At 43.1% G+C, this 14,467-nt stretch overlaps 1 protein-coding gene across 5 annotated transcripts in view; it reads right to left on the minus strand.

Annotated features, from left to right (window-relative positions):
• The window catches only part of KCNIP1 (potassium voltage-gated channel interacting protein 1), a 381,852-nt gene that overhangs the window by 13,472 nt on the left and 353,913 nt on the right, over nucleotides 1-14,467 (minus strand). For 3 of the 5 annotated variants that reach the window (XM_023218923.1, XM_023218924.2, XM_023218926.2), the window contains 4 exons: nucleotides 4,386-4,510; nucleotides 2,878-2,947; nucleotides 1,327-1,397; nucleotides 436-543 (listed from right to left, as the gene is read on the minus strand). In XM_023218923.1, the coding sequence (XP_023074691.1) occupies nucleotides 436-543; nucleotides 1,327-1,397; nucleotides 2,878-2,947; nucleotides 4,386-4,510 (374 nt within the window). Of the gene's footprint in view, nucleotides 1-435; nucleotides 544-1,326; nucleotides 1,398-2,877; nucleotides 2,948-4,385; nucleotides 4,511-10,366; nucleotides 10,400-14,467 lie in introns of all 5 variants that reach the window. The other 2 variants (XM_023218922.2, XM_023218921.1) reach the window with 1 other exon arrangement.

Here is a 14,467-nt window from a genome sequence, read left to right on the forward strand (position 1 = left end):
GGTTAAGGCCAATATGACCCAATTATAGGTTCCTCTTCCTTAAAAACCTTTCTTTTCTATTCTAGGTGCTGCCTACAGTTCCACCATTTCAACTTTTAGCTTTAACTTGTGGCTCCTAACCTTCCCAAATGCACGTTCTCTAGGAAAGAGTAACTCTTTACACTGAAACAAGTCAGTTTTACCCACTGTGTAATGTCTACTGAATCTAGGTGACCCAGGGAGAATGAATCTGTTTAATCCTTTCTGGGCGCTTGGGAACAGGCAGGGTAGGGCAATGAGGGAGGCCTTCTTTATTTTGCCAGGGACCAGCTCTGTTAGCCCCAAAGCAGAGCCCACCTCATTCAGACAGCGCTATCCTCAAGCCTGGGGCTGTTTTCTGTTGGGTTAGTTACCTTCACTGGAGCCCTCTCACACCCCTGGCTCCGGCTCACTTACCTCTTTGTTTATATATCCATCCTTATTGATGTCATACAAATTAAATGTCCACCTTAATTTCTCATGGACAGTTCCTCTCAGTAAAATCGACAGAGCGGTTACAAAGTCCTGAGAAGGGGAAAAGACAGGAGTGACATCAGGCAGGGGGCAGCTGTGTCTTTGGGTCAGACTGTGATACTCTCACAGAGTGGTGCCTCCCACATCCTGTTGTCTGACTGGAGGATGTGGTTATGCTCAGTGAAGAGCTCCTGCCTTCGGGTCCCTACCCTGCCCCATTTTTTTTGCAAGGTGCCCCCTTGAGGAAGAATGGAGCTCTGAGAGACACAGATAATGCAGCCAGCCCTGTTATTGCCTTATCCATGGCTGCAGTGGTCAGTCTGTCATCCCAGGGCTGTATGGCCTAGTGGCTGAGGACGCAGACTGTAGGAACAGTCTGTACTGAGGGTCATTCTGCCTGCATTCAAATCCATCCTTTATCATTTGTGTGCTCTTTGACCTTGGGAAAACTACTCTCTCTCTCTTTGCCTTACTCTCCTCTTCTGTAAAGGGGTAATAAATAATAAAACGCTACCCTATAGGGTTATCGTGGGGATTAGAGTAAATGAGTTAGTACATACAAAGCCCTAAGTACAGGGGCTGCCACTGGGAAACCGTGTGCCCGGGAGCTCACACACTGTTGTTATTAGTCCCCAGAGTCCGAGTTCCTGCAGGCCAGGGAAAGTTGCTACTGCTTCTCCCCATCTTTAGGAAATGCTTACGAATGGATAAATGTGTCTTTGGTGTGACTGAGAGCTTTTGATGGTCCAGCCCTTCCCCCAATGCCTTGAGATTTAGAGGGGGAAGTGATGCAGAACCAGAGGACGTCCTAGAGTGGACCCCAGATGAGCATACCTCGAACTTCACGGAGCCTGTCTGAGTGGTGTCGAAGGCATTGAAGAGGTAATGGGCATACGTGCTGGCATCTACAAGGCAGAAAAGGAGGGCAGGTGATGGGGGCAGAATTCCATACAGGGAGAACCTTCCAAACAAGGCAGGGCTTCGACAAGAAAGAGAGGAGAGCGATGCTAGGGTGATGGAAAGAAGAAAATTATGGAGTGGGGCCCATTGACTCAACTCTATGGGTTTGGGTGGGAAGTTAGATCTAGCAAAAGGTGAGAGGAGCCCTTGTCCCTCCCTCTAGCCATCGTGAGAAAACCATTCTCCTGCCTGTCTATGCGTGGAATCGTTGGTGTATGAATGACACAGTGACTGCATGACAATGTTCTTCTGAGCGGCCATGCAATGCCTGGGATGAGCACACACTCCAGAGTAGAGAAATCTGAACTTGGATGCCGCTGTACTACATAAGCTGTGTGACTGTGGGCATCAAGCATGACCTCTCTGAGTTTCCCTTTCCTACCTCTGTACAATGGGATGGAGCAAGACCTATCTCTTGAAATTTGTTAAAAAGTATTTTAAACTAGAGCTATGCCTGGTATACAGTAAGAACTCAATAAACAGTGGCTCAGTGGAACTCAGCAAACTGCAATTCTGGGGCCTGCATGGGACAAAACTGCCTCCCACACCTGATCTGGGTAGGGGCCCCGCACACCAAGGAAGGCTTCTGTCTGCTGCTAAAAAGGCCCTTGAGAAACAGGGCCCAAGAAGTGTTTGGAATGCTTGGATCTGCATTTTGTCAGGATCCGGGGAAGGTGTCTTGCAGGAGACAGCTCTTGGAGACAGGATGCAAGGTGGCATGTGTCTTGGAGACAGGATGCAAGGTGACAGCTCTTGGAGACAGGATGCATGGAGGCCACAGGAGGAGCCACTGATGTGGTCCCAGGCCCATGGGGACAGAGCTGGTTCCCGAGTCAGGCAGGGCAACAGAGCAGCTGCTGTGGGCCTGGCACACTTGTAACCTGGCTTAATAAGCGCAACTTTATGTTTCCTGTCTCTTTTTCAATTAGTTTATTGTTATAGTCTTTGGTATTTACTGAAGTTCTTTTACAAAATTCCGGCTTGTCTCAGCTATTTTAAGGAAAAGAATCAAAAGTGCCGTGCACACTGGTGGCACCAGAATGGCAAAACTTGTTTCAGACCCTTATGGAATCTAATCCTGGTCTGCTACTCACTCACTGTGCAATCTTGAGTACATTGCTTATCTTCCCCGAAACTCAGTTACCCCACCTGGGATTATAATACCTGCTTTACTAGAGCTGTTCTGAGACTTTGTGATGTTGCATTATCAGCCCTTCTTCCCCTTCCAGGGTGGGTTCGTTTTCAGAGTTCTTTCCTGCTGAAGCTTTGGAGACTCCCACCTCTCACGATGAGGGAGGTGTCCTGCTCTGAGTTTGCCCCTTCCTCGAGAAGGAAGCAGATGGCAAGGAAGAGTGGACTTGGAGGAAGGGAAGGCTATTCACCAGAGTGGGTGCTGGGCAAGATAGATTTCAAGGTCAGACTCACCTCCGTGAGGGAAAAACTGAGCATAGATCTGCTTGAATGTGTCTTCATTAACCACACCACTGGGGCACTCCTGTGGGAAGGGGAGAGAGTCAGCAGGAGGTGTCTGAGGGCCAGCACTAGGAGAAGAAGACTGGGCCCAGCCTTGGTGTCTGGGGTTCCTCATGATCCCCAGGGGCAGGGATCTGTGCATTTCCACTTCTCCAAAGTAACTCCATCTCAGGACTGGAGCTGCTTTGCAAAATGATGAGACGTTGTCAGAGAATGGGCACAGTGAGGTGGAGAGATCTGGGGCCTTAAGATCAGAAAAACCTGGGTTTAAATCCTGACTCAGCCAATAAATACTAAGCTTTGTGACTTTGGCCATGCCAGTCTCTGATGCTCAATATCCTCACCTGTAAAATGGGACTAACAATACCTTCCCCAAGGGTACCTCATGAACCTATGTTAGGTGGTACTGAGTCCATGGTAGATGCCAAGCAGTGTAGATTTCTTCTCTTGATGCTGTTCCCTCTGAGCCCAGTGCCTGCCTGGGAAACTTTCCCACAGGATCCTGCTCCAACTCGGCTGCCCACTGCTAATGCTGCCATCAGAAGGAAAGAAGCCCTAATGGTAGGAAACCAGGCACTTGGTATGTGCAATCAAGGCTAGTGTGGAAGGAAGAGGCATCCTAGCACCTGTCAGATGACTCCCAGGAGGGGCTGGAATCCCTATGGGTCAGCACTTTGGAGAATAATGAGGCTGTGGTCAGTTTGGAGCTGACCCAGCTCAGCTCTACCTATAGACTGCACCTGGAGGGAGGGTGACCAGGTGCATGTCGCTCTAGCTCACCCCACTTCACACCACCCCAGGATTTGGGAATAAGATTGTGCTCTGAGAGTTAAACTTAAAAAAAATTAATATCCAGGATTGTATCTGAGAGCTCTCAAGCTGGCCTGAGAATGCAGGAACATACTAATGTATTTAAAGTAACAACTAAACAAGGAACTCCCATCCTCTGACTCCACTTTTGATTGTAACCTGGCTTCCATGTAGCTTCTAAGGAGGGCGGGTCCCAGCGAAGGGAGAGGAGTGTCTGGTCCCACTGTCCGTTCCATTTCCCATGGTAAATTAATACACTGACATTCGGCTTACACATCAGTCTCAGTGAGCCTGGTTAGCATAAGTCAGCAGGCCTAAATCCCATTATTGTGGGGGTACCACCAAGTTGGAAGGTATGATTATGTTAAGGGTTAAGGCTTGATCCTGGGCTGGGGTGAATTTCCTGAGGATGTGCCACCCTGAAGTTTCTGGGCAGTTGACCGTTTACTGTCTCCTGACTTTGCTCCATCCTCACCTGGAGCCTTCCTTTCCAACCAGGTGATCTCCCTCTCATGTCCCCTTTATAGAGCTGGCCTTCCTTGTGTAGCCTCACATATGGGAAACTGCCTTATGAGCTCCCTTGGCATTGGGAAGAGCTTAGCCTCACGTGGGAAACCCCCCCAGGCCTTCAGAGCCTGCGCGGGTCTTACGTTTTTGAAGCCTCGATAAAGGACCTGCAACTCCCTCTTGGTGAAGTTGGTCTGGGCCTCAAGCTGCTCCAGTCCCTCGGGCCGATGGCAAACCATGGTCATCTCCAGCTCATCTTCAATCTTATCTGGAACCAGAGGAGATGGCATTGGAATGGTTGAACTTGGGGGTCACTCTTGTTAGGTAACAATCTGGGCTCTCAAAAGAGTGGTGTCATGACCTGGGATCTAGGGCTGTGGGCTGGGGTCACACTGCCAATGGCCTTCCTATCTTGAACCCCGCTTCCCTGCCCTGTCAGCCTCTGTGTCAGACACCGCACAGGGAGGGGGCTTCAGCTTTGGAGAGAAACATGTTCCCAGTGGAGGCGAAGGCAGAAGTGCTCAAAATAAATCCATATGAAAACATTTTCCTTGCTTTAAAAATCACTTCTTTGCATATTCAAATTGTTTCCCATGGAAACTTCTGAATTTTCCAGAGACACAGGTAAGTAAGCAGAATGATAAACACCTCTAGACAGCAAAGGGAAACAAAATTATTTAAAGAAACAGTAAACTCTCACCATTTGGGCCAATTAGGAATGGATAGCATGATTTAGCACAAAGTTCAGATTATGACATGTTAAGTATTAATGATAAAAATCTGAATGTATTTACAGTTTATTGTTTTGTTATGTCTACTAGATATCCTTAAATACTAGGAAAATATCTTAAATGGGAGCTACTTTGTACAAACCATTTGAAGGGCTCTAAAAACAGTTGTAAGTAGTAGTTTAAGTATGCCTCCCATATAGACCATAATGTAATACAAGATTGCATTAGTTATGTAGAAGTGTCTGTCAACTAAAGCAAGGAATCTGCCCGTCTCCCACTGAAGGATCACAAAGTCCAAGTCAGTGGAATTTTCAACGTTTTACCATCACAGAGGGGTAGGTGAGTGATTTCCTTTGGACCCTGCCAGAATGCTTTCTATAAACTTACACCAATCAAGAATCAATTGCCATCTAACCTTCTCTGCCTGTTGTTGTCATGCAGAGACAACCAAATCCATCTATTGAATGACTGTAAATCTCGGCTGGCAAGAATAGTGATGAGACGGGCGGCTGCTGGGAACATGCACAGACCATGTCTCACCCTGTGGCAACCCACAGCAAGCACAGGCTGAGTTTCCACATCAGAAAACAAGGTGAGCAGGTGCATTAAATTGTGTGCATTTCTCTCATCAGTGTTGGTCTCATTGCACCAGATTTTCCCTGCAATTGTCACTTTCCCTTTTGAGATTTTGATCCCAATACAAAAGGAATCCATCAAATTAAGTTTGTGTCTTGTACATATCCCCAAAGGTGATGGATGTTCTTGTGAAGCTCCAGTAACTTAGTAACAACTCCTAATTGCCATCTTTCTCATATGCTGGGCAATACATATCACCTTATCCTGCTGGGACTAAGGCAGATGATTTGTTATAAATTAGATATTGTTTATGCCACAGAGAGACAAGTGGCCATTTTCCCCAGAATTCATAATTCTTACAGAGCCTTTAATTATGGTTATGCTTGTAGCTAACAAGATAAGTAGCAATTATCTAAACGCTGAAGCATTTCTATGTAAACGAAAGGGCTTATTCTCAAAAAGAAAGAAAGAAAAGGAGAAAAATGCACATAAGTCTAATTCAGAATGCTTATATACATATTAATATTTTGCATCTATTTTAACCCATTTTAACAGAGAAATTGTTGGTTTAAATCTCCTAGCATTAGATCTAAAAGCATTTTTATTTCTAAAATGCACATCTGTTTAATTGTGCATATATTCACAAGAAACTTCTGAAGGGGCTGCAGAGGTTTGCACATCCCTCCTTTTGCCCTTTAGGGATTCCCTGGGTACTGCCCAGGTGGCTTGAGTGAAGAAAGGAGATGAAGCAAAAAATCACATTAAAATACAAATAAAGAAAATGGGAATATTGTATTTTTTGAGTAAATGAGGCATTCTTGAAGACATCCGGTATACTGTTAGATTTATCTCAGCCAGAAGCATGAAAGGGTTTTTTGCAGTACTCTTAATTCTTTGATCTTCCTGTGACTGAATTCCTCACACGCTCAGGGAAATTTCTTTGCGGGAGCTTGAGAGACTCTTTCCGACTCAAGAAACAGTGCTTGTTTCCCATCACCTTCATAAAAAATGCACTAAGTAATTATTGCGATATCCGCTATTAAACCCACTTCATTAAGGAGGAACTGGACTTTATTAATAAATGAGTTGTTTGTTGTCTGGGCGGCAGGATCAATTTCCACATCAAACAGATTCTGTAGTATCTGCATATTTGGATACTGACTGCCAAGTTTTTGTTTTGTTTTTCGTTTTCATCATTGGCTAAGTGTCAGGCTGCGGTAACATCGGTTGTGGAAGGAAATTTACTTCTTTGGGGCTCAAGATGCTGGGAAGTAGCCTGCCTGTGGATGTTAAGACAGGGCTTAAAAGAGTGGCCTTGTCTTTCTTTCTTCTTTCTGTGACTGTATTTTGTAGTAAGAACTATAATTTATGTCACAATCCGGTATACACATATATGTATGTGAAATGTTAATGAAATATTTTGAAATAAAAACTCCATGAAATGATCCCGTCCCTCACTAATGTGAGCTATGCTCCAGTCTCAGTTTTAATGTATTCCTTTGTAAACCCGTGCTGGTTATGACTCTCACGGGTCATGACTTTTGATTGGACAGCACTGATTTAACTTGTCTACAGCTGTGGCAACCTCACAGGGGTGCCCACGCTGCCGCTCTCACATCAGCTCTCCCTTCCCTTTATTTGTATGTCTCATGGTACTGGCCGCTGTAGATACATTCACAAGAAACTTTAGAGGTAATGGGCAGCGGTTTCAACCACCCTCCTGTTGCCCCCTGGGGGGTTCCCTGGATGAAGCCCAAGTAGTCCCAGTAAAGGAAGGAGAATGGCCCAGTTCCCTGCGTGCAGGAGGAGAGAAGAGCGTGAACCCATGGGAAGTCTCCCTGACAGTTTCTTCTGAGGTTTGTTCAAAGTCTCTGATGCCAGATGTTGCTAGTCATTACTTTGTTTTAAAAAATAATGATGAGCCAGTTACTAAGTCAGACTTGAGTTTGAATGGTTGAGATAAAAATTAACTTGAGATGTAATACTGTGGTGATAACTACATGACAAGAATAAATTAGAACACCTTCTGTTTGTAAAGTACTTTTAAGCCATTCAATGTTCTCGTGCCTGTTGTTCCATAACCTCATGTGATGGGAGTGAGGGGACCATTGCCTGCTCATGTGATATTAAGAAGTGATTTTCTAAATGTGAGTGCCTCACATGGTGATGAATACCTATCACTAGGGGCAAAGAGAGATGGAATCACCGACTCTAGAGGATGCTACACAGGAAATTCTCAGATTGAATAGTAGATGATTTAGATTAACTGATCCTTAATGTTTTGGGATCATAGATTCTTCTGAGTGTGGAATGAAGGCTTTATACTCTCTCAGAAAAAACATGCACAGTCACTGCATGTTTGCCTCTTCAGTCATGTGTCACTTACCAACAGGGATCCTCTCTGAGAAATGTGTTGTTAGGCAATTTTGCCATCATGCGAACATCGTGGAGTCTACTCACACACACCTAGGTGGTGTAGCCTGCTACATACCTAGGCTGTATGGTGTGGCCTAGTGCTTCTAGGCTACAAACCTGTACAACATATTACTATTCTGAATACTGTAGGCAATTGTAACTCTCTGGTAAGTATTTTAAGTATTTGTGTATCTAAGCATACTAAATTTAAAGAAAGAAACTATGGTGTAAAAAATAAAAAATGGTACAACTATTAGGGCATTTACCATGAATGGAAGTTACAGGACTGGAAGTTGCTCTGGGTGAGTCAGTGAGTGATGGTGAATGAGTGTGAAGACCTGGGATGCTACTGAACATGAGGTAGACTTTAGACATACTGTATGCTTAGGGCTATACTAAATTAATAAAAAATTTTTCAGTAAGACATTAACCTTAGCTTGCTGTAACTTTATTTTACAAACTGAATTTTTTTCAAACTTTTGGACTCTTTTGTGATAATACTTAGCTTAAAATACACATTGCCTAGCTGTACAAAAATATTTTTCTTTATTTTCTTATTTTACAAGCTTTTTCTCTATTAAAAAAAAATTTTTTTTTCTTTTAAAACTTTTGTTTGTTTGTTTGTTACAAATGAAGACACAAACACACACATTAGCCTGAGACCACACAGGGTCAGGAACATCAAGATGTCAGTGGGCAATAGGAATTTTTTAACTCAGTTACAATCTTATGGGACCACAATTGTGTATGTTGTGTTGTTGAGGGAAACGTCATCATGCAGAGCATGACTGTACTCTCAGTGAATTTCTGTATCTTTAAATACATCCAGCCCATGCTAAGCTATTCCAGCGTAGGAGATCTCTTCTAAACCTTGTCACTAACTGACTTTGTCTGAGTCCTAAGTCACTGAGCAATGGGTGACAGATCTGGACCTAGAATCCAGCCAGTCCAGGCCCGTTTCATCATATCTGGTTTCCACATGTCCCCACAGTGGATTCTGCTTCCCTCAAGCACAAATTGCAAACCAGCTTGTAGCCAGTCTTGTAGCACCCCTGCTCCTACGAAGCTGTGTGCTTGTGTACCAGTTAGACCTGGACTGTGAGCAGTGGGAGGACCCGCACCTTGGGTCTTCTCCCCAGTGAGATGTCCCCTCTGTCAGGCTCAGGACAGTGACCATGACCATCTCCTCCCCGGACTGGCCAATAGTGCCTCCCTCACGGTGTCTCTGGGTTGGACTTTATACTTACCCATCTAGCTTTTTTTTTTTGAGATGGAGTTTTACTCTTGTTGCCCAAGCTGGAGTGCAATGGTGCGATCTTGGCTCACTGCAAACTTCACCTCCCGGGTTCAAGCAATTCTCCTGCCTCAGCCTCCCATGTAACTGGGATTACAGGTGTGCACCACCACACCCAGCTAATTTTTTTGTATTTTTAGTAGAAACGGGGTTTCATCACGTTAGCCAGGCTGGTCTGGAACTTCAGACCAGATGATCTGCCCGCCTTGGCCTCCCAAAGTGCTGGTATTACAGACATGAGCCACTGCGTCCAGCTACCCATCTATACTGAGATTACAAAATAGTGATCCTTGGCTTGAGTGTGGCCCAAAGATAGGTCTTGTTTGACCTGTAAAATGTGTCTTAATTATTTTGGAATTAGTTGTCCATGTTTAAAGATGAGAGATCCATGTACAAATATGGATATCTGATTTGTCTTGGAAAATGGGATTATCTGACAACTTTGGTCTCAAATTTGGACACTTCAGCAGCCTACTAGAGCTGAACAGTGGCCGTCCCCTCTGGGCAGCCAGAGCCTCTAGGACACCTTATTGTTCACCCCTGGCTCACAGAATTCATTTATGCTGCCTGCCCTGTGCAACAGGCATTGAGTTTTTGTTTTTTGATCTATACCTACTTACCCTCCCACCTCCAAACCACATAGTCTACTCCTCACTGTTTATTTAAACACATGCCACTTTGTCACACAAAGGACTTGAAGCCGATTATAGGAAATAAATATGAAATAAAAGGAGATAAAGTAATAAGAAAAACTGCCTCAGTAAATGCTGATTAGATTAGGAGGTGAAGACCATGGGGAAAAAGAGAACACAGAAATTCAGGCCATTTGTTTGAAGCAATTACTACACTTGAGCTGCAAATGGGCTCTGAGTTTTTACAAATGTCTGTGAAAGGAAAACGTAACCATTTCATAGGGGGAGCAAAGCTTTTCCTGTAGCTTGTCTCTAAAAGAACATTTCCAGCTGTTTCTATATACGTGGGGCTTGCTAACAAGGGGCACAGAAAGCTGGTGCACGAGAAGACTAGTTATAAAACATGAACTTGATTAAGAAGCTCTGCCTTCGCAAGTCATGTGACCAAAGTCAAGTTAATTTAAACTGTTTTTTACCTCTCTGATACTGGTAATACCACCAGGCGATGTCTAGGAAAGAGTGAGAAAACATTTTACCAAATCCATTCATCAAAAAGTAAAACACACTTTTATCGTCCATGGAGAGAGGCCACTCTGAGGGTGTCCACATCGCTGTCCAGCTTGACATATGTGAAGAGCCTCTTGGTAGCAGAGCTGAACTGAGCTCCCTGTCCTTTTCCCATGGTCAGAACAGGCAAGAGCAGTGGGTTGCCTCCCAGTGCCCATGGCTCCCGCAGGGGCTCATTGAACATGCCCTCAGCCATGCAGTCATGCAGCCTGCAGAGATGGGATGGCACATGGCAGAGATGTGCGATGTTGGATGGGTCCTTGGAAACACCCACATGTTTGACTGAGGAGTGGCTTATAAGACACCCTCCACAATCAGGAGGTCCCCATTCCCCCTCTCTGCTTCCTTGTGATTTGAAGCTGCATATCTTGTAGGATTATTTGTTTGCTCACTCAATAACTGTCAATGAAGTATCTACTAGGTACAAGTCAGTGAATAAAACAGCTCTGTTCTCTGCTCTCTTGGAGCTTACAGTCTACAAGTCTTTGCTTCTTTCTTCCCCCATTAAGCTTGATTAGTAACCAGATGCAGAAAAAGAAAAGGGCAGTTGCAGAAGAGGGTTAGCACATTGGGATGTGTGGCAGAGTGGATGCCGGCCAAGTCCCCCATTATGCTGAATATAAAATACAAGGCAAAATACCAGACCTGGAAAATTATCCATTGCACAGTGGAGCTGGGTGAGTCCAAGATCCCAGGGAGCGCCACCAGATACTGTCCTGCTGGCCTTTGTGGGTCTATTGGGTGGTCGGCCTGGTTTTCCTCTGTAGGCTCTTATTTGAACTTCCACCTGTCTTGCCAGCACCCTTGACCACGAGTGTGTAAGGCAGCCCAGCCACCATCTTGAGTGTGTATTAGTCTCTCTCCAGTCCCCTAATCTGCAACCCCAGACAGCAGAGGCTTATTTTCCTGCTGCTTTTCAAAGTGATAGTATAGGTGAGCATCCATTGGAGTGTTTTCACTCATCTCCTGACCTGCATTCCGTGGGAGAAATTTATTTTGCTGAATTTAGTTGCCCCTTTGATCATTCTGGTTAGGTGGCATTTGTATTTATTTATTTTTTAAAAATATACTTTACTTTTAGAGCTGTTTTAGGTTACAGAAAAATTGCACAGAAAATATAGAGAGTTTCTGTATATTCCACCCTCATAGTTTCTCCTATTATTCACATCTTGCATTGGTGTGGTATATTTGTTCCAACTGATGAACCAGTATTGACATGTAAATATTAACTAAAGCCCATAGTTTACATTAGAGTTCACTCTTTGTGTTGTACAGTTCTGTGGGTTTTGACAAATGCATGATGTCATGTATCCACTGTTACAGCATTATGTAGAATAGTTTCACTGCCCTGAATGCTTTGATAGCATTTTAATACAGATACGTTTAGAAATATGCATTGACATGCTCTGGTGTGCCAGGAATGTTATAGGTATTAGAAAAGAGATGAAAAGACATAATACCTGTTTACATGAGTTCTCAGACTGGTAAGGAGGCATACACATAGACCATGGATTAGAAACTCGAATGCCAGTGGTCATTGACAGGTAATTCAGATGAGGACAGATGATGGGTGTACAACTATAGAGAGTGGTGGGAACTGAGAACTGGAGAGTAACGGCTCCATGAAAGGGAAACAGTTGTTACTCAACCAGTTGTTACCATGCAGTCATTTAAGCCCAGTGAGTCCAGATCTTTAGATTTTTCAAGAGATGCCATAATTAACAATGGTTTGTTTCCTGGTTCTTAGCTGCTATCAATGAATTTGATGTTTAAAACATACAGCATGTACAATATATGGCACACCTTTGGGAAGGACATTGTGGGTAACTGGTCTGGGATTTTTCATTGGCAAATCATTTCAAAATAGTGTTGACATGGTTAAGAGCTGGGAGCTAAGGGGAGGAAGCTCTTAATGCCTCCTGGGTGGCATGGGACTAGAAGGGATGTCAGAGAAGGCTTCAAGGGGAAGTGATAATTCAGTTGAGTGTTGAAGAATGAGGGGACAAGGGAACAGCATATGCAAGGGCATAGAAGCTGAAGATCCCAGGAGTGGTGAACTCTACTATGCAGGGCTGGAATCCCTTGAGAACAACTGGGAAAAAAGGATTTTAAAAAAATCTCATCATTTTTGAAAGCTTTGGAGAGCTACCAAGGCAGCCTGCATGAAAACAGCTCAGTCCCTGTTTGGATTAAGTTTATTTGCCTTTGCTCTATTACCTTTTGGAAGCTGAAGACTCAACCAGATAGGTGACACATTTTTTATTCCAATGTGCACCCCTCAGTAAAAATTTATCAGGCATATTAAGAGACAAGACCAAGAGAAAAAATAGAATATAGTAATAGATCCACAGCTGATCTAGATAATTGGATTAATCATACCTGGGCTTTAAAATAATGGTGAACCTTTGCTCAAGAAAATATACAAAACTAGATAATTCCACCAGAGAACCAGAATATATACAAAAAGTCAATTAAAAATTGTAGAATTGAAAACTATATTATCCAAAATTAATAATTAAACAGACCAATTTAAAAGCAGGTTTGACACAGATTAAGAGATAATAAATGACATGGTAGATAGGTCAATAGAAAAATACACAGACAGATGCACAGAGAAAGAAAAGGATGAAATCACAGGCCAGGCACAGTGGCTCACACCTGTGATCTGAGCACTTTGGAAGATCGAGGTGGGTGGATTACTTGAGGTCAGGAGTTTGAGACCAACCTGGCCAACATGGGGAAATCCCATCTCTACTAAAAATATGAAAATTAACTGGCCATGGTGGTGTGTTCCTGTAGTCCCAGCTGCTTGGGAGGCTGAGGCAGGAGAATCACTTGAGCCCAAGGGGTGGAGGTTGCAGTGAGCCGAGACTGTGCTATTGCACTCCAGCCTGGGCAACAAAGTGAGACTCCATCTCACACACACACACAAAAAAGAGTGGAATCACAGATAAGCTTGCATAAGAGACATATGAGACATGATGAAAAGTTCAAACATATGTATAATTGGAGCCCCAGAAAAGAACGAGATAAATAATGATAATGAAGCAATATTTAAAGAGCTAATAAATGAGAATTTTTTAAAAAAAAAATGAGTGAAATATATCAAGCCACAGAGTCAAGCAGCACTATAAACGCCAAGCAAGATAAACATAAAGAAAACCATATAAGAACATCATAGTAAAACTGCTGAAAAATTAAAAAATAGAAAATCTACAATACAAGATAGAAATCATCAGATATAAACCAAACCCTGATTAAATGCTGCTTGTAAGCATAAGGGCACAGAAAATAAAAGTAAAATGATGGAAAAGGATATGCCATGCAAACACAAATCAAGAAAGGCTGGCACTGCTATGTTTATATCAGCTAAAGTAGATGTTAAGGCAAGTAACTTTGCTAGAGAAAGAGAATTCTCATGTAAAAGGGCCCATCTAACTAGGAAGATAAAACAATTCTAAATTAATATGTACTAATAATGTAGCTTCAAAATACAAATAAAGCAAAGACTGATAGAATTAAAAGGAAAAATAAAAAATTCACGGTCATAATTGGAGTAATTTAAAAATACCTCTTTCAGTAGCTGATAAACAGACCAAAAAATCAATAGGGGTATAGAAGATCTGAGCAACATAATTAACAAACTTGTCTCATTGAGATGTATGGAGCTCTGTACTCAGCAACCATAAAATACTATACATTTTTTCAAGTACACATAGAATATTTACCAAAAGTGACCATTTCCTGGGCCATAAAGCCAATCTCAAAAAAGTTTAAAGAATTGAAGTTATTTAGACTATTTTTGTCCAGAGTGGAATTAAGCAAGATATCAATAGCCAAAAGTAAACTAGAAAATCCTCAAAAATATTTGGAAATCAAGCAATATAGTTCAATTACTTTTTTTCTTTTTTTGAGACAGGGTGTCGCTATGTCGCCCAGGATGAAGTGCAGTGGTATGATCTCCACTCACTGCAACCTCTGCCTCCCAGGCTCAAGCAATCCTCCCACCT

Source organism: Piliocolobus tephrosceles, chromosome 4 (genome assembly GCF_002776525.5).
Source record: "Piliocolobus tephrosceles isolate RC106 chromosome 4, ASM277652v3, whole genome shotgun sequence".
Classification (NCBI taxonomy): domain Eukaryota; kingdom Metazoa; phylum Chordata; class Mammalia; order Primates; family Cercopithecidae; genus Piliocolobus; species Piliocolobus tephrosceles.